This window comes from Brachionichthys hirsutus, unplaced genomic scaffold (genome assembly GCF_040956055.1).
Source record: "Brachionichthys hirsutus isolate HB-005 unplaced genomic scaffold, CSIRO-AGI_Bhir_v1 contig_1464, whole genome shotgun sequence".
Taxonomy (NCBI): domain Eukaryota; kingdom Metazoa; phylum Chordata; class Actinopteri; order Lophiiformes; family Brachionichthyidae; genus Brachionichthys; species Brachionichthys hirsutus.
Window position 1 is genome coordinate 7,979 of NW_027180722.1, and position 23,725 is coordinate 31,703.

Sequence of the window (23,725 nt, forward strand, 5' to 3'; positions counted from 1 at the left end):
AGAAATGCCTTCACTGTGAAGGTCGTAGTGTTAAAAAAAAAAACAAGCGGCTTGTGAAGCAAAAACCCAGACCAGCTGGGGAATTTCCAGACCGGATGTGGAAAAGACAATTAAAAAATAGCTGCATGTGTACCTACAACACTCATATTTTGTTTTTAATACCTTTCAAATCAGGTACTCTTCATTGAACATATTGCACATTTCGCATAAATTAGAATTACATTTCCCTAAAATAACTTTGGACAGCAGAGGCAATACAAAGTACTTTTGGAGGATTAAAAAGGTGCTTAAAGGTGTACTTTACTGCAACAAATTACAGCATGTCATTAATGCTTCAGGGCTCAAATAAAATGCTCTGTAGTAAATAAATCAGGACTTACAAACACCGTGGCATATTAAAAAAAGTATCCTCAACATTAAATTAAAAACAAAAAAACAAGACACATGATGGCTGCTGCTTTGACAAGATGTGCACAAAGTGGGATTTCCAAACCCACCATAAATACAATTGACTTCCAAGAACAAGCAAGAAACGAGGGCTCAAATCAGCATTTGTCCCCTTAAAAAAATAAATATTGTTTACAGATTGAATTGTCCAATTTGCTGAGATGAATGGACCTGAATTACATTTATTCTGATGAGGTGATGGACGACAATACGAACAGATCCACACCGTTCTGCTGTCCAACATCTAAATGCTGCTTCTGTCAGTGTTTGCACAAGGCGCTGCCATTCGAGCCCTCGTTGCTGTTTTCCACAGGCGTGACCTTGGCTAGAGGTCCTGCTTTTTCCAGAAGGTGTCCCGTGGTGACGGCTTGACTGTTGTCCTGCAGAGGCCACATCTCCTGCCAGCTGAGAGACGGATAATGAGCAGGTTGACCGCTGAGAAGAGGTCTTCTCTGCCTGTAGTTTGCCCACACCTGCAGAATGGTCTCTTTGAAAGGCCGAGTTGTGAGGGTATATAGGATAGGGTTAAGAGCACTATTGATGGGAAGGATAAATATAACCACCCAAGAGCTAATGGTACCTGCAAGAGATAAAAGACAGGAATAAATCACACAACTGAGCCTCGTATGATTTGAGCTAATGGAGAAAATGGATCTTTGCATATGATTTATGAATATGATGGGAACAAATCTATCCAATGCATAAGGAATTACCTGCCAGTCCTTTTAAGCACAACCCACTGTTCTGTCTTTATTCTCCCACCTCAGTCACTGCGCCACGACACACTTCCACACTATTTATTTGAAGTTGTCAGCCCACTATCTAATCAACCAAATTATATGCACCGGCCTCATGACTCGGTTTGATTTTGTCTTTTGTTCAAGGCTCTTTTTAATTAGATTCTCATTCGGGAGAGAGAGGGCATGAATTTAAGTTGATTCATAGGTCACAGGTGCGTAATGGGATTTTTAGAACCTGTTTAAACGAGGGTTATGTGCTCAGCATCTTTATCCTCTGAAGATCTGGCACACATAATCCCTATATACCAGTGGCAAATCTTTTAAATAAGCCACTGGTATACAGTTTGTGTTGAAAGATTGCGTAGTGCAACGCACTTCTGAGTTGATTGTTCTTATTAGAGTGTAAACACTTTTGGAATTCGAGAAAAGGCCTTTTATCTCTACAGGGGACCAACTTATGGGGCCACAGCTCACAAGGTTGTGTAGGCAATATATTCTGCTCAACACATAATTGGTCATTTGGGTATACAGCGCTAACTGAAAACACCACAGTGGTTGCAGTTAAGTGCTCTTCGTACAATGATAAATACTTTAGACAGCTGTTACACTACTTGGAAATGGTTGAACATTCAGAAAATGCAATACTACGTACTCCAAAAGGTCTCTTTAAGTGCTTCCCTGTGGGTGTGAAAAGTGGCCCTGCTTCTGTGCAATGTTATTTTGAATTGTTCCCAAAGTTTTACCAGGTTAGCAGAAAGCAACAAATGCAGCCTTCTGTACTGTGAAAGAAACAATCACTTGGAGCCAATTAGGCAGTGCAATAAACAGCAGCGAAGACGCCATTGAACTGCATGTGGGCCGAGGTATAATGGCCCTAAATTCTAAGGCCCCCTTCCAAAAGTGTAAGCTAGACAAGTTTCCGAGCTACAGCGGGAAGCTAGTGGGTTGGCAGGCTTGCTCGTCAAAATGTAAACCTTAAAGCACTCCAACTGTACCGGGAATCTCCACCTGCAGCAGCGACAGGATCTTGAGGATGAATATAGGGATCCAGCAAAGGGAGTCGGTAATGACAATAGAGAAGAACCTCTTGGCGATGGTGACCTCTTTCTTGATGTGGTTGCTGTATTTCGTGGTTTGAGTGCCTGTTCTTTGGATGTTATAGAACATACTCGCATAGGATAAGACAATGATGAGGAATGCCACCAAGTTCAGACCTGCAGAGAGACATTTGGTTAGCTTCTGAATTTGCATCCAAACGCAAAAGGAACACAACTAAACAGCAAGGGAATCACAAAAATAATAACTTGACACAACAGAAAGGCTCGAAGGGGCATTTCAAGAATAGAATTTCTTTACCTAGGAAAATGACAATGGAGTAAACGTGAGCCCAGACAGTCTCTGGCTGCTCAGAATGCAATGGGAAGCAAACTCCATTGGTGCCGTAGAAGTTGCGAAAAAGCCCCTCGCAGGCCAGCGGCAAGAAGGCGACAGTGAAGCCGAACAGCCATATCCCGAGGAGGATGGTGACAGTTCGTCGCCAGCCGGGCGTCAAGTATTGGAAAGGGTAGACAATGCAGATGTATTTTTCCAGGGTGAGGTACGTGAGGAGAAGGACCGATACCTCGGTGGACAGCATCGCCAGAGATCCGATGACTTGGCACTGAACGCTGTCCATCCAGGCCTGCGCATGCCGGTTGTACTCGCCACGGAACTTCAGATCGTACGCACCGATCATGAAAAGGTAGATTCCCATCAACCCGTCTGCACCTGCAAGGAATAGCAGCTATAACTTAAAGCATATTCAGCAGACCCAGTTCCGCCAATAAAAAGACTCCAATAGTGATTGGCGACTTTCTTTTTCAAGCAGCTCTTTTCCAAAGATGCTGAAATGGAAGGGATGAAATGTCCGTCCTACGGGCAAGTCTTCGTGTCTGTGAAATGGAAAACGGAGGGACGCAACAATGAAGACCCATGCTTAGGAGGAAAAAAGGTCAAATGCCGGATTGTTGTCATCGCTGAATAGTGCAGTTCATTCTGTTTTAAATGTGAAATAAATAGAAAATAGATCCAAATGTACACCTTAAGTTTAAACGCCATTCAATGTAATACTTGTTGGTGAGCCTGAACATGTTTGGCATTGTGATTTTTAGCTATCTTTTGTATACGTTATACATGGAGTTATACACGGTACTGGTACTTGCTTTTATCATGAGAGTATGAATGTGTTTAAGGTTAAAGTTGCCCTCCAGCTGATCCAGCTGGGCTCCATCGTATAGAGCAGAGAGGATGGAGGGGATCAGAGTTCAGCTGCATGGATTTCCTCTAAAAGGAGAAAACTGACAGAAGTTCTGGGAAAGGTTTACGTCAGAGACCCAAGGGCTTTAAGAAACAAACAAGCTGCTGTGTTTGCTTACAAATGTGTTTGGGTAGTTGATTTAATTTCTTCTTGCTCTTCGTTTTCGCCACTGCAAACTACCGTTCTCCGCTTCACCCTGTCCTTTGCATCGTCCTCCAAACCAGCCACTCTCATGTCCTCCCTCACTACGTCCATGTATCTTCTCCTGGGTCGACCTCTAGCCCTGTTCCCTGGCAGTTCCACCCTCAGCATGATGATGATGAATATATTTATTAGATAGAATGTTAGAGTACAAGTACAGTCACACAGTAGCATGTATTACAGTACAAATAACGTCAAACATCCTGTCTAAGAGGAGCATTTCAAAAAAGCCCTTGCGGGCTTGTTTCCGTTGAAAGTCCTTCGTACATAAATCATCCACAAATAACAATACAAATAAAAATAAAACCAATATTAAATTACGCAATTGATGCAACGCAACATTAGAAAAACAAAAATAAAATGTTATTACACCGCCAGTGCAAACTAACAATTAATCTAAAATAAATTACACCACTGATGCAAAATGACAATAAATAACTTACATAAATTACAATAAATTACTAAAGCAATTAATACGTGCAACATAGGTTGGCCACAAAAAGGAGGGGGGGTTTGATCCGGAGAGAGTCGTGATGACTATCTCCGTTTCTGTCCCCCTAAAAGGTGTATTTTTAGGGCCTTTTTGAAGGAGGCCAAAGAGGTGCATGTTTTGAGGGCGGGAGTCAATCCGTTCCACCCTTGGGTGGCCGTATTGTAGAAAGATGATTTACCGATCATCCTTTTACCGATATAGTCCCTGTCTCTCCTCTGGTCATGTCCAAACCATCGAGGTCTGATCTTGTCTTCAAAACGTCTAATCTTCACTGTCCCTCTTATGATCTAATTTATAATCCTATCCAACCTGGTCACTCCCAAGGAGAACCTCAGGGATGAAGGCTCACTCATCGGTCACATCTGCACATCGTTGTGTTGTGGTGGTGGCCTGTCTGATCCTGTTTCTCTGGTGCAGCAGGAGGACATGTCAACCCTGATTTTAGGTCGTTGCACGTGGCAACCAGGGTGATGGCGGGCTGTCGTTGCTCCTCTGGCTACACAAATAGGGGGTGTAGTTGTACGACTGTGCACTGATGAGCATTCGCCTGTCACTCAACTGTCCTGCCTCCAGCATTCCAGCGGCACAGTCCTAGCAATGTCATTTTCTCCCTTCTGTTTAGCGTGGATGGTCAGTTTAACAAGGGGTGGTCATTTAGATTAGTTAGCATAAAGGCATCAAGCTTATTTGTCTATTATTTACCTCTATAAAAATAATAGAAAATTAAACTCATACACGGGTAAAACTAATATTCCTAAGGTAATGTACTGTACTCCAACATTCTATCTAATAAATATATTCATCATCAAGGAAAACATTTATATATATATTTTTTTAAATATGCCTCGTTTGGCATCAAATACGAAATCCTGTAAAAGGTTATAATTTATGCTTCTTCAATTTAAGTGTTGCACCATGGCAGCAGAGAGGAGCCTAGAAATAGAAAGTCAGGTGTTTCATCGCTCATTCACATGCAGCGTGACTTACAGCAGAGCGAGATTATGCACATGGCGTGGAGTTTGTTCTCCGACCGGATGTACGAGCGCATGCAGATGACGAAGATGTTGCCGAAGCAGGTCGTGGCGGAGACCACCCAGACGAAGACCCTCAGCACGATGTTGGCCAGCAGGTCCTCGAAGGACGAAATGCCGTCGGTGTTGGGCTTGCAGCTGCGCACGTGAGGAGCGTAGCCGCAGTATTGGAATTTCTTAAAGTAGCTGTAATGAGACATTGAAGCAGAGCATCAAGGCGAAAGAAGAGGCAGCCTAAAAGCTTCACCTCTTTTTCGTATCAGCTGTGAAACTAATCTTACAGTTAAAAGTTCGAACCGGAAGCGAATGCTCGGTTGTAACTACAAAGACTATTGGATTCTTTTGCCCCTTGTTGGTAATATAGCGTTTCCATCTCTATCCCATTGAAAGCAGTGAAAAGTTTGCGGTCCTCACAACATGCAATTTTCATCTATATGCTAATGTGGCCCATCTAAAAATGAAAATATTAATAATAATACAATGCTGATAAGGTTAAAGGTGGACAGGCAATGTACAGGATGAACAAAAGCAGAAAGGAACGATAGGGAACAATTGAGAGTCTATTGGAATAATAGACAAAAAAGGACATTGGTGTTCTGGTACATGAAGCGTGCTTGAATCATAATGCTAATCATCGTCCAATCACGCTGCTTATCCAGGGGAATGATTCTGCACAACGATGCCTGGGATACTTACATATGGGTCAGGTATTTGAGCGGCTCGAACATTCTCCGTTGGATGTTTTCAATTTCTATCCCTTCTATACTCCTAGAAAAGAGGAAACAAATTGCATTCCACAAAAGCACACTTTGTATATAGTGCACACTGACTTTATAGCTTGACAATGATTTTAGAGCAGGAAAAATGCATTTCCGCCAAATGTTATCCTCAGGAAATAGCTTTTCAAAGACTGAATGAGCAACTTTCGACAAGCCCAATGGTATTTTCCTTCATTGCTTCACAGAGATTCTGAACTGATGTGGGCTCATGTCTGTTTCTCAAAAGAAACTGCAGCCACATGCTGCTCAAATGGTACGGAGAGATCGTGCATCAGAGGCCGAGACCCTGTCCGAATCGGACGAGCTCGATGGAATGACCTTCCGGCTTGCCTCAATCTTCTTTAAAGGTCATATATGATACCCTTTTCCCACAAGTTAGTGCAGTTCCGAGGCACTTATATGAAATATCTGTGCCAGTCTTTGGTCAAAATAGCAAACAGATGCTGCAGGACAGCGGCCATCATTTCTGTCTCAAACAGCTCCGTCAGAAACGGCTCTGAAAATGAAAATTAAACCAAGTTCACGCTACCATGGTAACCAGTGAGGTTACTTTTTTTGGACACAAAAGTGAAGAAACATGGCAAAGGTAATTTGTTTTTCACAATATGTCCCCTTTAATTAAGGGGTTCATTACGTTCTTGATCCGGCAGCGCATACTTACAATGACTTCAGTTTATCCAGCTTGTCAAAGTGGTCGACATGGAGCTTCATAATAGGATTGTATGAGATATTCCTAAAAGATAAAGATAACTGCGTTATGCTGGTCGAGCATTTATCCAGGAAATCGATCAAATGCATTAATTATACAACAAATAGGCCTGCATTTCACAAAGACAGCAAAGCGCCTTTAAGCGCTGCAGTTCCTTGGAGAGAAATCTAGCGGGCGTGCGTTGCTTCCATGCCATTTCTTATTATATATTATATCATCTAGTTTAATGGCAATCGAGAGAAGGCAGTCATCTCTACCCCAAAATGCAGGAAGGTATTCTATGTACTCACAGTTGAAGCAGATCCCCCAGTAAGACAAAGAGATTGGGAGGAATCACCACCAGTCTGTTGTTGGATAGATCCCTGTTGGCAAAATCCACATTTGTTCCAGAATAAGCAACAAATCAACAAACAGTCAAATCCAGCATACAGTTGGTTGAAACACTACTGCTGTTTGTGAAAGTCAAACCTGTTATTCAGAGTGAAATTGTGCTATTTTGAAAAATCCTGAAAATTATTTATGGGAAATTATCATCACAGTAAAGTAACTCACAACTCTCCGAGCTTCTGGAGGACTGAGAAAGCCTGTTCGTGGATATGACTGATCCGGTTCTGCTGCAAAACCCTTTAATGCAAAATAGAAAAGAAAGAAAAGTTTTAAATATATATTTTAAGATTTTTAGGAAAGAGAAGATAATTTGCAAACCTTTCATGGAAATTCAAATAAGTGCACTTACAGAACTGTCAGCACATTGCAAGAATGTAATGAGGCATTTCCAATAGTTTCAAGGAGATTCCCCTCCAAATCCCTGCAATGTGTCACACACACACACACACACACACACTCCATCAAAATGGAGCTGCCACTTTGATGTCAAGACATCTTTCTTTTTCACATCCGACTTACAGCCAATTCAATCTTGGCATTTCCCGACAGATGTCATCCAACTTTGTCAAAGAGTTGTTCAGCAAAACTCTGTCAATCAACGAGATGCACAGAGCGACAAGATGTAATTCCTTTTCCATCAGCTTTCAGGGGAGAAAGGCTCAACTTCGATATAAACTATCTAATCGTGTTAGAAGATCTCAGAAGACAGTCAAAAAAAAACCCCACTCACAATAAAACAAGAGAGTTCAGCCCTGAAAATGTCATGGGGGATATTTGATGGATGTTGTTATTTTCGAGGATCCTGCAAGAAAAAAAAGACATTCAGCTTCCTCTGTAGCATATAGATTCAGAATAATCAGCATGAAAGCACGTCTTCGATGGCAAAAGGTGACATTTCATTATTTACCAGACGCCCTAATATACCATGCACGGATGATTCTACATTACGTTGATGCAGAGCTTTCTGTCAGAGTGGAATAAACCTACAGCCATTCCAGCTTGTGGAGGTCCTGGAAAACCCCCGGCATCAGGACGGATATCTTGTTGTGGCTCAGATATCTACGAGAGGAAAGAGGAGGAGGTTGCCTGCAGAGGATGAACCCAACCAGGGGGGGAAACTTTCTGCCTGTTGTGTCTGCATTAATTCATGGATTTTATATTCACTTATTTGCAACCACTTTTTGAGTTTTTTCATGACTAAGCATCACGCATAGTAAAAAAAAAAAGAAACGTACAGCCTTGTTAAATTCTGAAGTCCCCTGAATGCGTCGGGATGCACGTCTCGAATTCTGTTGTGCTGGAGATATCTAACAAAAGAAGAAAAAAAAGCACAAATCACAATAATGCATCATCCTACAAATAAATAAGCATTAAGGCCCTTCATCAAAGCAGACGTGGAAAACCTCATTTTCAGGAGATTCTCTTTAAGTGTTGCTCTCTCTCTCTCTCTCTCTCTCTCTCGATCAAGAGTTTTGTCACGGTTTCACTTCAATTTATTTTAAATGTCCCTGCAAATCATGCAACCCCCCCCCCCCCCCCCCCACCTCCATTGTTTCCATTCTTGGAATGCAGCTTTTGTCACATGTTTCTTGAATCCGGATATTAGTTGGAAGAAATTAATTTAAACAAACAATGGCGTCTGTTCAAATCCTGGCATCTTGTTGCTTCCTCCGTGCCGTGATAATAATGCATCATCGCTAACGGCTGTGTTTTGTCTCTTTGTGCATTTCACACATGTGGCAAATTATTCTTTTAGGAAACATTTTAATCTGCTCAAAAAAAAAAATCCCAAAAGGCAGCCAAATGGTTCCTTGAGGAAAATCTGATGAATAATCCTGCCTCCGTTTGTGCTCAGAATAGAACAGTGACCTCTTAGTGTTCCCAGTAGAGGCTTTCTTCTGATAAATCATGGTCATGGAAGTATCTGTCATTTTTATCTGGGCTCCTAAGTGCAGAACACTTAAGAAAATTAATGGTGTAAGGTCTCATGTACTCTCATAACGACACCTGAACACAAGCAAACATATATTTCAAAGAAGACTCACAGTTTCTGTAGGTTTGGGTACTTAAAGAACGTGTTTGCTCTCAGTCTCTGGAGCTGGTTCCTTTTTAGGGACCTGAAAGATGGAAAGAATCTTGAAGTTTGCTAGACTGTCTTTAGCTAGTTTCTTTTGAGAAAATGTATTAATGTTTGAAGGTTGGTCAATATAAAACTATAAAATATATGAAATCATCTTTTTACACTGTCAATGTATTGACATTTATTACCGTCACCAGGGAATTTCTGTGTTTGATTGTGTTTGTCTGTTTGTTAGCAGGATTACAGAAAACTTGCCATGTGGCTCTTGATTAAAAAAAATCTGAAGATGGATCTTTGTCTAACTCAGATCCCATTAAAATTTGAGCGTGATCCAGATACCTGTGTGGATTAAAAAAATAAAAAATTCACTCACTAAAAATCACAGTCATAAAGGGGTCTGATATGTACTATCATTTAAAAATGTCTTCTGGATCTGATCCAGAATGAGGTCCATAAAAACATATGAAATGTTAACATTAAAAGGCGTGAATCAGTAAACACTGATTCACGTTTAATTTTCATGGTTGGTGGATAAAGATACCAAGAACAATCTAGAGCCTTTCGATGATGATCCAGATCACCATGTGGACGGTGTAAATCCAATTAGGAGGGGAATGAGCTGCTTGGCGGAGGTCTGTGCTCCCTGAGTGCTTTTCTAGTTGTTAATATTTCATTAAATCTTGTTTACTGTCTTAAAACTGCCTTAAATGTTCACACATGTTGTCCTCCTGGTAAACATGCGTGTGTCTATAGAATCTATACCAGGGCAGTTTTTTTTTCGACTCTGGCTTTAATCCTGCCAGACACTCAGGGTGGAAGGCTGATGGGTTGTTAGAGGAATCTGCGATACACTTCTAAAATGACGTGACAGCCAAATGCCAAAAGGCGACAGCTTCCTGGAGATTGATTGAGGATTAGGAGATTGAAAAAAATAAAGGAGACATTTTCAACTCACATCATGGTGACATTCATCGCCACCACCGGGATATCTTGAAGCTGTGTGCCGTCACAGTCTAGTTCCAGGTCTCGACACTGGCAGAGATCGGGAACTAAGCCCAGCACTGGAGAGATAAAGAAAGTTGTGGATGGCAGAGGATTTATCGCAGAGAAGCAGTTAGGAAAAAGGGCAACCTGTCTATCTGGAAGAAAATATAAACCCTGAGATTAGAGGGCTGTGATTCAAATGTAACCAGGAATGAATGAAACTGAATTGGAGTCAAAAGCCAGCCTGGTTAAACAGGTTTGGTGACTGAATAATTCTGGATTAAACCCACTTTCATTTCATCCACTGTAACCTCACGGAGCCAATGTATATTCACAAACGTGTAAAGATGCCGTTTAGAGACGACAGTCGTACTTACAGCACGAATCGGACTTGGTCTCAACGTTATTGTTGGCCATTCCAAAGTACTTGTCCAAAAGGTGAGGCCATCCATTGTTGTCCCCTGGAAAATAAAAACGGGGCCCACAAAGACATTAAAATAAGACCACAAGTCATTACTTGTGCCCGAGAACATCTTCTATGTATATGTAATTTGAAGTCATTAAAATGTTCCAGTCAGTCCACAGGCCGTCTCCCTGTCCTCGTCCCTTTATGACAGAGCAAGAGGACAGATTCCAGAGTCCGCATCTCTGACAAAATAAAGACGGAAGGAAGCTGCACGTACTTCCTGTCTACCTCTGGAACGGCTCAGAAACAAGAAGTCAGAGTATTAGTATTTCTGAAGACGGGAAGCAGCACTTGAGCCAGGAGAACAAAAATCCAGTCAGAAAAAACCCCAAAATGTTCTCCTGGTAGAGTCACTTGTTCACATTTCCATTTGTGCTTTGCTTTTGTTGGGTAGAAATCCGCAGAGCAACATGGAGTGGGGGAAATTGGGTTTTGATTGTTATCTCGGCCGTCACAGTGGTTGCCGTCCGCCAGTCTTTATGGGAATAAAGCGGATAACGTTATCAACAAATGGTAGCATATTTAGCATTTCCAACCGGTGGGAATGAGACAGACAAGCAGAAAATGTCCCAGCCTCTCAGGCAAAGAAGATAGAAACAGAAATAAGTCCCTATTTTTTAATTTTTCAGTTTTAGGTTTTCCTATGCAACATTTGACAGAGAAAATGAGAACATAGAATGCAAATAGAAGAAAACATCTGTAAGATGTCATCTCTAAAGCCACTAAAAAGCATGAACTAGTGGCAGTGATGTGGATCGACATATTCTATTATGGGCATGGGTTTTCCAATTTTCCGCCTTTGGCAGGGGGACATAATAACGACTCGGAATTCATAACTATTCATCAAACTTCGAAAACTGTAAAAAGGTGAATTTTATTTTCATATATTTTTTCCTACTCTTGAAATTGAACTGACGGCCGTTGCAAGGCCCGTCACATAACATTACAGACGGGAAGTCCCTACATGGCTTTGCACCTACATGTGACGTGGACCTGGGAGCAGCGTTTTGGACCAGCTGCAGTCTTTGATGGTTCAACTGTTAGGACCAGAATAAAGCACATTACAGGAATCCCGCTGCGAGGAAACGAAAGCTTGGATGACCCTTAATAAACGAGAGGATAAGAGAAATGATTAAATTTTGATTCATCATCTCAGCAGAGAAAAGCAGGACCAGACGTGGCGCAAGCTTCAAAGGATAAATCACAGTCAATCACAATTCATTGGCCCCGGGTCTGCTGCTGAACAAAAATGCTATTATAGGTTATGCAAGTTTAATAGTGCTTTAAAAGCCATGGTTAGTGGCCCTTCAAGGGATGTGGGAAGACCGCCACATGCCTGTCTGGATATGAAAGGCACACCTGGAACAAAAGCAGCTGTGATGAAAGGAGAGCTCAGAACGTGAAGCTGCAAGCCGCCTGGATGGCAGGACACAGAGAGGGAGCAGGTTTTGGTAAATGCTTTGCGTGTTCCAAGCCATTGCCCAGCTGTCCTTGTCCCTTCAGGAGCGGTTTAATCCAGTGGGAGAAAAGAACGCTCCTACTAAGGTCAAATTAAATCACGTCTGGCTGTTGCAAACGTCCACGTGAAATCTCAAAACAGGTAGATTGTAAATATTAAATGCTGAGAGAACCTGTCTCAATACATTAAAACATCATCATAAATTAAAGTTATAGTGAAATGAAATGAAATGCAGACGCCCTGGCCCTGGGTGAGGAGATGAACTCACCCTAACTCATTGTGATTAATGGAATTTTCTTTTCTCTTAGAACTCTTTCAAGTATAAGTATATTACACCAACTTTGATTCATGTCTTTCATGTCCTTTTTTTTGACAGCATAATTTCATGATAGTTCTTACATCATTAGCAGGCTGTGGCTCGCCGCAGGCCGCCACGTCCGCTCCTCTGGGTATATATGACATTTGAAGTCTGTTTGAATGTCACTGTGTGAACTTGTGGCTCTGTTAAAAAGCTATTTTTGAATGTCATTACTGACGTTAGAACCTTAGCATTGATATTTATTTATTTTTCATGCTCAATAAACAGGACAACATACCGGTAATCACATTTCAGCCATGCTTCTTTCCTTAGATGTTAGTCGTCAGAGGAGAGAAAGAGGACATGCTCGGACACGGGAAAAGATTCTTATTAGCTGAGAACGGCGGGATAGAATAAGCCGGCACTCTGTCTTCTTGTGTGAAATCTACACAAGCATCGTTTCAGCTACATATCAGGATGCATCTTAGTTAAAAATCCATAAATAAAAATCCAATTTTATTTTCGCTCACCGTGTCCACATGTTCCAGAACTGAAATTGCACTTGTTATTTTCAGTGCTAAAAAACAATATATATCAGTGGCGATGGATCAGGTCGCTGCATGATGACAAAGCCCCGTATCTGAGAGAAGATCAAGTCAGTAGTCAAAGAGGAAAGTAATTCAGCATGGATTGCACATTGTGTTCCATTTCAGCGGCTATGGTTCAAGACAGCGTCTTTCCAATCCAATTGTGTCGTCGTGATCCCTTGAAATGAGAAACAGTATTGGAATTATCAAACTGTCACACACAAATTTCAGAGAATCTAAAACTGTTATCGCCTGCCTCAATAAAATAAAAATGTGGGTAAGGCATGAGAACATTAGAGAAGAAAACCCTGACCCACAAGCGCTCCCATTCAAATGGAGGTAAAAAGTTAAAAGCAGCAGCTTCTCAAGACTTGAACGTTGGTACGATTTCTGACTGTCGTCCAGCTAAGTTTTCTAACTCGTCCACAATCCAAAGACTCTTTGTCCCCTATGCTAAATGACACTAAAAAGGAAGGACATCCTTACATTTAATAAGCTTGCATCAGCAGACATTTGAAATGATGGCTCCTCAAAAGAGATGGAAATTCTTTTTTTTTTTTTGCATGCGAGAATCTGAAAGAATAACTGTGTGGGAATTGCAATGAATTTCCTATAAGTAAATGCAAAATATAACATCAGCAGTATATTGCATTTACTTTTTATGTGGATGAATTGTTTGTTTATATCGTGATAATGATTATCTGTATAGATACAAGCATAATGAAGAGTTCTACACAGACGATAGAAAATAACCCTAACCCTAACCCCCAAAGCCGTGGTGACATTTCTCCAGCGGCCTCTGAACAATGACTGATGCAACGCACACATCTCCATATAAAGGAAACAATGACACACACACAAATTTGGACTGTAATGAGTTCAACCCCGCAGGACATATTATGGAACTCCAGCCAGAGAAATATCACCAGACTGTGCCCTGGAAATAACGTGCACCCTGATGAAATCACTCAGAACGGGGAAAGACCACAAGCCGCCAGCGTTTAATGGAAAAAAATATATTTTCCTGCTGGATGAAAGAAATCAAACCTCTGTCATAACAGGAAACCGGCTTTATAACCTGCGCCCGTCACATCACAGGAGTCATTATTAAACGACTGTCTCCTGAAGATGAAGCCGGTCATGGGTCACGCATAAGCCTGTTTTCACCAACTGGAGGATTTCAGGCTCTACGTGAAAAGCCCTGATCAGCCCCTGACCTTTGATTATATGTGGGTGCAGTCTAAATGAGGCTGCTTCCTCTGCTGTTTTTTTCTTTTGTTGGTCATAGCGGCTTATCAATTACCCCCTCTGTCAACGTTTGCCTGGTGGGTGACAAATGGAACAAAACTTGGGCCGACATTTAACAGCTTCTTAAAGACAAACTGGGCCTGGTTCCATTTCTTGAGCCAGAAAGGTGGACAGAAGGTGCAACTGAAGTGCTGGTCGTTTCAGCACTGCTGACTTATCCAGCTTGTGAGACTGACCGAGGCCACTGCAGTTTATGATTAGGGTTACTATATCCCCAAACAGGTTCAGGGGTTGAATGTCGATGTTGTAGCAGCAGTGATGCTCACAGTCAAATATAGAACAGTGACTCACCGCAGTTCTCCTCATCCGCTTGGTTTCCACAGTCATTGACGCCATTGCAGTGCAAGAGTTGAGGGAGGCATATTGTTAGGTTTCCACAGGGGAAGTATCCGAGTGGGCACGGTGCCTTCTCCTCGGTGGTGTTGAGAGCTACAACCAAAGCACAAAAATCCAAGCGCATGACAAATGTAACATTTCTCTCTCTTTTTTTTTTTTAAAGCAAAAAAAAACTAAACTAAAACAATGTTTCAGCAAACTTCACGTTGGCTTCTGCACACTGTGCCCAAACCCACGCCAAAAGGGCTTCATGAGGCAGCTGTCCGTCCTACGAGCCACGCGGAGTTGCCTTTCTATTTTATTTTTCAGAAACTGACAGCTTTACACGGCTGCGGATTATCTGATTGCCCCAGAGTCCAGAAAAGCTGCAGGACAAAATGGATAATTTCCTCCATACATCCTGCTGTCGTAATGCTTCAGTGGGTTTGTCTTGTCAAGCTTCTTGTTCAAGATGCAGCAGACAGATGCTGTACTGATATTCCAGTACTGGCACTTAATTAGGAGATGAATAGAATACACCACAACTGTAGAGGCCTCCCTCCACAGTCTGAGGTGGGGAGTGTGATGATAAAATATTAAGTTGTTCAGGTTTGACTGTACTTATGGAATATTTATCACTGTCTAAATGCACCAGATTACACTACTACATTGAATGTTCAGGATAACATCTATAACTTACATTTAATAGGAATTGAAATTAAATGAGAAACAATTTACAATCTAAATCGCCATCTCCTTCAAAATGACTGCACAAATCGATCAGAGGGAGGCGTGCAGAAGTGAAATTTTCTGTGTTTCATCCCGCATTTTCTTTGAATCTCCAATAATCCAGCAGCAGATGACTTCATTCTACTTGAAGGCAAATGTTGAAGAAGGGAGTCGTGAATTCAGCTTACCCACTAAAAGCGAAAAGGTAGCCGTTGATAGCAATTCTTCGCGCATCAGAAAGCAAGTCAGGGTCGCGGAAGCATCTTTTTGTTTTGCTGATAACCATTCCCATCCACCCAGGTTACAGTCATTGCTGAAGGTTGACTCTTTAACAATTTTAATTTTGTTGTTTGAAAGGACTGTATTTATTTATTCAAGAATGACTGTAATGGTGACTTCAAAATCGAATACAAGGTCTTAAACAGTAGATATATCTAAAAAGCACTCCTTTTTTATTATTTCCGATTGGTCCGCATTTAAAAAAAAAATGTTGGCCTTTCATCTATTTTTTGGATCTGCTTTTCCCGTGTAGCGTTACAGGAATTTATAGACAACTCCAAGTCACCAGCTTTTTTGCAGGACCACATAGAAAGACAAACATTCTTACTCACATTCATACTGACAGTCAATTTAGACAAGGGTATCCAAACTGTGCCATGGAGGGCTGAGACGCTGCAGGTTTTCCTTCCAGACGGTCACTAAAGCAAGTGATTGTAATTATCATCACCTCCTTCAATTTGAGAGAAGGTGCTCATTAGTGAAATCAGCTGCTGGAGAGATGGTTGGAAAGAAATCCTGGAGTGTCTCGGCCCTCCATGTCACATTTTGATTTATATATTAACGGCAGAAAGCTGGAGAACCCTTTGGGAACCTGTGCAGAGCTGGAGAGAATGTACAAACTCCATTATTGACAATCTATTTGTTAATTATCAAAAGACAGGTGATGATGTACACCTGTGTGTCATCTGCATAAAGGTGTAAACATAGATTGTGCTTTCTAATGTCAGCAAGTGGCAGCATGTATATTTAGAACAGTAATGGACCGAGACAGCTGCCCTCTGGAACCCCAACACAGACACATGGTCTCCATAGTTGATGTAAAATGTCATCAGTTTGTTTTGAACCAGTCCATCAGTCATAAAACCAAAACCAACATGTGAAGAGTCTTAAGGTATCGTGGTCATTTGGGTTCAAGAGAATCGGGATTGAGACCAAATCGTTTTCCACAGGGTTCACTGGGATCAACTGAGTTTCCATCAGCTGCGAATTCTGGCTCCACTTTAAAATGAGATGATGAAGAGGACTGCAGATGGGTAGAAGCACCTGGATGGTAAAATCCTCCAGAGTTTTCGACACTCCCTGTAATTGCCAAGGAAAATAATCATCTCTTGCCAGACACCTGCTTGTTTATGTATCTTGAGTCTAGTTTTCCACAGACGCTCTTCTCTGTGTGATTAACAATATGATTGTTTAACCGAGGGGAGAATCTAGCAGTTAATCTCTTTTAGCATTTAGTGGAGAAACAGTATTTAAAGCTAATGACAAGTGACTGTTGGAGTTTTCCTCCAGAGCAGCCACAACCATGTGCAGAACATGTGCAACTTCCACTTCGAACCAATAATAATTACACAGACAATATAAAAGAAATGAGCTCCACAGCTTTTAAGACATTCTGTTTGTTGATGAGGATATCAAGCTGTCAGTATGATCAGTATTAATCTATCATTCACAGTGAAACTATGAGAATGTGACACCAGCTTGTGAGAATTCCTGCATTAGCAGCTGGTGGAGGATAAAACATGTACTATTCAACTCTGAGCTAGCGAGACATTCAAATGATGTCAATCAACTCAAAGTCATCACACACACATTGTGTAAAAGAATTGGTGACAACCCTGAGGGTTCATCCAGCCGGCAGATAGTTTGAAGAATAATCTCTAAATGCATCCATTAACGATTTGCAAGGACGCTGGAGATGCTAGTATCTGGTCTGGCGCTGATAACATAACTAGAAAGACAATCAGAGATTGCAGACCCTCGCCTTCAATAGACTATTTGATCTTGTGAGACAGTAAACAGGGCTTCCGGAGCAGAGGGGCCAAACCTGCTCTAGCTTGCTGCTCCGGAACGTACTACAAGCCATCTTCTGGACTCTTTTTCCCATCATGCCATTCGTGTCCCTCCCTCTTAAAGTGGCAGTTTACAGCACAGGCACAATTCCAGATGTAAAAATAATTCTAGAATCTGGATCCAGATCCGGATCAACGCCATTCTCGGGGAGGGCCGAGCCACGGACAGAACCTTGCTTGTGTAAAACTTTCAAGTCGATTGGGTTACTAGTTTTTGAGTTATGCGCTCGGACAGACAAACAAACAGACAGACAAACATACAAACATACAAACATACAAACGCACCCAATTGCAATACCCTCGCCTCCTCTTCCGCGAGGGTAATAATACTGCAAGGATGAGATTTCACATATTGTTTTAGACCACAGCCTCTAATTTGTCAGATGCTAAGTATATTTATTATTCAGTGATGGCTGTCATTCGTTAATTCCATTCATGCATCCTGTTCTTCTCGGCTTCAGGATGTTTTTGAGAGAGGAATGGAGCTCCACGCTGAAGTCACGCTGTTCGGAGAGGGCTGCCACGGCCACTTGGCCAAGCAGCTTTACAAGCAATTCAACTTGCGTGAGAACTGCGAACCACAGACGTACGCCATTGGCCTGAAGGAGGTAAAGGACCGCCCCCTTGGGCATATTCATAAAGATCTTTGCTGGTATTTTGCTTCAGGGCACAATCGTAATAGACAAAAGAACGAAACGACTTGTCCAGAGTCTTGGAAAGACTTGAAGGAATCCTTTGGTTGTGTGTGACTTGAAGCTGTGGACTATTGATGAGAAGAAGTGGAGCCCGGGCAGGGTGGAGCATTCCGTCGGCTGGCCCCTGAACAGGAACACATACGGAGGAGGATCCTTCCTGTATCACCTGAACGAGGGAGAGCCGCTGGTGGCTGTCGGATTCGTGGTGAGTGACTTTTTTAAACTAATTTTCGTTGTTTGTAATTTAGAGAGCAGAGCTAAATAAAATCTTTATTTGTTGAGTCAAAACCAACAGCATCAATAAACTAGAAAAACACTCTCTAGAGAGTGCAGACCTCAGCCGAGCAGCTCATTCCCCTCATAATTAGATTTGCACATCCAAATAGTGATGTGGATCATCACCAAAAGGTTGAGATAATTCACAAATTGCGAATTACCTCAGTCACAGTGGAATGTAATGTTCTGTTGGTGCATGAAATACGGCATATAGCAGGTAAAATTGGCTTTGATGCCCTCTTCAAAGCACCTGTAGATTTGTTCTTTTGAATCTGTGACTTCAAAGTGTGATTTATGAAGTATCAAAAGATCAAAGAAGATCAAAACATCAAAGAGCAAAGCAACTTTGTAGTTGCCTATAAATATACAGCTTTCAGCTGAATTTGCCAGAACATTCGATCATGGACTCAAATATGCCTCTTTCTCTGAAAGAGGATCGCGAACAGCTTGAAGAAGACAAAAACCCACAAAGAGACGTGCGTGACGTGAAGTTGTTTCTCCATCATGAGAAACAGCATCAAACAATTGATCAGAAAGCGCTGACTCTCTCGAGCAAAGACATGAGTCTGAAAGCTACCAGAGATCAGCAGGAGAAGGACGAGGAGAAGAAAAATGTAAGTTTCAGCTTCCAAAAGGATGAGATGGGGAAAAACACAGACATTCATGTTGCTCTGGTTGAGCAGCAGAAAGCGGAGCTGAGCAGTCTTAACGCTTCTCTGAAAGATGCTCAACAGCAGCTGGAGATCCAGCAGCTGCAGGCGGAGGAAGACGGAAAGCAGAAAGAAATTATGCAACGAAAGATCTGCACTCTAAATTCACAGTTGGTTGAAACCAACACCCTTCAATCAGAAATAACTGCATTGAGGCTGAAGCTACATGATGAGGAAAAGCAACGATCAACATTGGAACAGAATGAGCTGATTCTCTCCAGCAATAACATGAGTCTGAAAGCTACAATAGATCAGCTGGAGAAGATCCAGAAGGAGAAAAATCTAATATACAGCTCCCAAATGGATATGGGGAAAATCACACACTCTTATATTGCTCAGCTTGAGCAGCAGAATGCGGAGTTGAGCAGTCTTAACGCTGCTCTGAAAGACGCTCAACAGCAGCTGGAGATCCAGCAGCTGCAGGCGGAGGAAGACGGAAAGCAGAAAGAAATTATGCAACTCGAGATCTGCACTCTCAATTCACAGTTGGTTGAAACCAACACCCTTCAATCAGAAATGACTGCATTGAGGCTGAAGCTAAATGACGAGGAACAGCAACGATCAACATTGGAACAGAAAATGTTGTCTCTCTCTCAGAAGAATGCGAATCAGAGAAATCACATTAAGGGGATGGAGAATCACAAGGAGATGACAATTCTAAAGCTCAAGTCCCAAATAGATGAGATGAAAACAAGCACAGATGAATATGTTGCTCTTGTTGAGCAGCAGAAGGCAGAGCTGAACACCCAAATGGATGAGATGAAAACAAACACAGACATTCATGTTGCTCTGGTTGAGCAGCAGAAAGCGGAGCTGAGCAGTCTTAACGCTTCTCTGAAAGACGCTCAACAGCTGCTGGAGATCCAGCAGCTGCAGGCGGAGGAAGACAGCAAGCAGAAAGAAATTATGCTGGTTGAAACCTCGGACATGAAAAATCAGCTAACTAACATTCAAGCAGAAATGACTGCATTGAGGCTGAAGCTAAATGACGAGGAACAGCAACGATCAACAGCTGAACAGAAAATGTTGTCTCTCTCTCAGAAGAACGCGAATCAGAGAAATCACATTAAGGTGATGGAGAAGCACAAGGAGAGGACAATTCTAAAGCTCAAGTCCCAAATGGATGAGATGAAAACAAACACAGACATTCATGTTGCTCTGGTTGAGCAGCAGAAAGAGGAGCTTAGCAGTCTTAACAATTCTCTGGAAGACGCTCAAGAGCAGCTGGAGAACCAGCAGCTGCAGGCGGAGAAAGACATAAAGCAGAAAGAAAAAATTATGCAACAAAAGATCTGCACTCTCAATTCACAGTTGGTTGCAACCAAAACCCTTCAAAGAGAAATAACTGCATTGAAGTCGAAGCTAAATGACGCGGAAGAGCAACGATCAACAGCTGAACAGAAAATGTTGTCTCTCTCTCAGAATTACGCTAATCAGATAAATCACATGAAGGGGGTGGTGAAGCACAAGGAGATGACAATTCTAAAGCTCAAGTCCGAAATGGATGAGATGAAAAGAAACACAGATGAATATGTTGCTCTGGTTGAGCAGCAGAATGCAGAGCTGAACAGCCAAATGGATGAGATGAGAACAAACACAGACATTCATGTTGCTCTGCTTGAGGAGCAGAAGGCAGAGCTGAACACCCAAATGGATGAGATGAGAACAAACACAGACATTCATGTTGCTCTGCTTGAGGAGCAGAAGGCAGAGCTGAACACCCAAATGGATGAGATGAAAACAAACACAGACATTCATGTCGCTCTGCTTGAGGAGCAGAAGGCAGAGCTGAACACCCAAATGGATGAGATGAAAACAAACACAGACATTCGTGTTGCCCTGCTTGAGGAGCAGAAGGCAGAGCTGAACACCCAAATGGATGAAATGAAAACAAACACAGACATTCATGTTGCTCTGCTTGAGGAGCAAAAGGCAGAGCTGAACACCCAAATGGATGAGATGGCAAAACAGAAAGATCAGATGGCGGTCTCTCTGTCTGCTGCTCGGAAGGAGCACCAGGCTGAGAAGGACCTTCTAAACATGACCCTGAAAAAGAAGGATCAAGAGTGTGCAGAGCAGATGTCCGAGCTAGAGGAGCTCCAGGACAAGCTGCATGCGAAGAAGGAAAGGAAGAAGTGGTACAGGAGATTTTTGTGTGGTGGCAGCAAGTAAGGTGTCCCTGATCCCAGCATTTAAGCTGTGAGGGGTGGCGGGCTCCCAGCCAACATGACACCCTGCAATGTTAGCAAATATTTCAATCTGCTCCCATAATCCACAGCATGAAAGATAAAAAACAAAAAACAGCCGACTGCTCCATTTATACGAGGACCATTTATTGTCTTCAACATGAACGGGCATGTCTCAGTTTAGAGTCCTGGTCATTTAAGGGGTCTGTAAACTGAGACGTTGGTTTACACTCTGAACCAACAGACGAGGAACATGGCTGTACTGTGTCAATTAACAATAAGTAATGCAGACACAGATGTTATTTGCCTCAGAGGTAGCACGGGCGGTGTTTCCCTTGAGCCGGTCCAAAGCCCGGATAAATGCAGAGGGTCGCAGCAGGAATGGCATCTGACGTTAAAAACGTTGCCATATTATGCCATATTACCAACTCAAAACCTGCTAAATGAATTCATCCAGATGTTACGCCTCGTCGCCGGGGAAAATAGTGTGAGAATCACGTGAAAGAAGATGTTTGCCTTCATTCAGTGTATTCTCCAAACTGACTGCGCAATCATTTGATAAAAACTGGCTGCGTGGAGAGGGTCCACTCATTTAAATTCCTGGGCGTCCACATCACCGACGGACCCGTCCTGGTCTGCAAACACCACGGCGGTGGTGAAGAAGGCCCAGCAGCGACTCCACTTCCTGAGGGTGCTCAGGAGGAACAACCTGGAGGAGAAGCTGCTGGTGGCCTTCTACAGAGCCCCCTGGAGAGCATCCGGGCGTACTGCATCACGGTGTGGTACGCCGCGTGCACAGTGATCAACACAGCCCAGAAGATCACACCAGCTGCTCCTAATCTCTTTGCATAGCCACTATGCAAAGACAATAAAGGCTTTCTATTCTATTCTATTCTCCTGTACCACTTCTTCCTTTCCAGGTTTGGCCCCTCTGATCCGGAAGCCCTGTTTACTGTCTCACAAGATCGAATAGTCTTTTGGAGGCGAGGGTCTGCAATCTCTGATTGTCGTTTTCTAGTTTATTTCCTTATTAAAGTGTTGTGCATGTGTGGAGAATGGGCCAATCCAATCATGAATATTTCCATTGGAGCAGACGAAGAAAAAGACCTCCTCAAATAAATCTCAGAGGACAGACACAAGTCAACCCACAGAGGACAGGAGGACATGCCAAGGCCATCCACCTTTCACCAGTCACAGTCTTCACCAGGCTCATCAGCTCCCAGCTTCAGCTCATGGAGCAACACACACTGGAAAGCTGCAATAACACAGCTGCTCACCTCTGGGCCAATCCAAAAAGAATGCACGAATCCAACCTCGTTCTGGCATAAGACGTGTGCAGTTCCCGTTTAGTGTGATTGTGGCACAGATATGACGCACAGACATAATTTATGAATGGATATGGTCCTCCTTTTCTGTGTAATTGAGTAATATTTAATTTGGCCTCATTCAAAACGGCCCTAAAAATTCACCTTTCAGGGGGGCGAAACGGAGATAGACATCACGACTCTCTCCGGATCAACCCCCCCCCCCCCCCTTTTTTTTTTGTCCACCTGTACATATTATGTGTCTTTTTAATTTATTGTTATTTTGCACCTGTGGTGTAATTTATATTTATTTTATTGTTATTTTGCATCAATTGAGTAATTTTACATTAGTTTTATTGGTATTATTAAATGTTGATGATTTATGCACAAGACCGCAAGGGCTTTTTTGAAATGCTCCTCTTAGACAGGATGTTTTGACTGTATGTGTACTGTAATACATGCTACTGTGTGACTGCACTTGTACTCTAACATTCTATCTAATAAATATATTCATCATCATCATACACCAGTTATCAAATCCAGTGATAGATATAGGGCAAAGATAGAAAACCTTGAATTTGAGATTGTACACTTTGAAATAAATCCACAGAAGGTGAAAGTAAATTACTAAAATTTCCTCATAATGAAAAAGCTTTTTACTGCCTCCATGTTCATGGTTATGGGCGAGTTGGATTATTCCTCAGTGTCCATTTGGATTTAGGCAAAAAACAAAAAACACAAAGCAGCACTTGACAGTGACAAACATTCAAACAAGCAGCATTCAAACGTGATGGATGCAGCGGTTTACCGTTCAGATTAATTGTTGGATGCCTCCCACTCATGACGATCGAGCCCACTTCCAGATATTCAGAGATTTATTACGCTAAATTGCAGATGACACTTTGCCTACAAACGTCACTGCAGCCCCCCCCTCTGGGGCTTTTAAAATGATTTCAAAACACTTATCACTGAAATTTGTACAATCACGCATGATTTCAATGACAAACAGAAACACAAGACAATAAAATCCGCGCACGCTTCATCAATGATGGAAATGAAAAGTTTGAACTCACCCGACACTCCACAAGCCAGAATCACAGCCACGTAAACATGCAT

General features: G+C 42.2%; 1 protein-coding gene across 1 annotated transcript; it reads right to left on the bottom strand.

Annotated features, from left to right (window-relative positions):
• Positions 1 to 707: 707 nt before the first annotated feature.
• Positions 708 to 23,725, bottom strand: LOC137916552 (relaxin receptor 1-like). The gene is made up of 18 exons (XM_068759537.1): positions 23,683 to 23,725; positions 14,557 to 14,694; positions 10,525 to 10,608; positions 10,119 to 10,224; positions 9,129 to 9,200; positions 8,319 to 8,390; positions 8,071 to 8,142; positions 7,814 to 7,885; positions 7,603 to 7,671; positions 7,433 to 7,504; positions 7,249 to 7,320; positions 6,987 to 7,058; positions 6,649 to 6,720; positions 5,905 to 5,976; positions 5,165 to 5,394; positions 2,544 to 2,954; positions 2,183 to 2,401; positions 708 to 1,027 (listed from the first exon to the last, which is right to left on the bottom strand). The coding sequence occupies exons 1-18, from the start codon at positions 23,723 to 23,725 to the stop codon at positions 708 to 710; spliced, it is 2,268 nt and encodes a 755-aa protein (XP_068615638.1).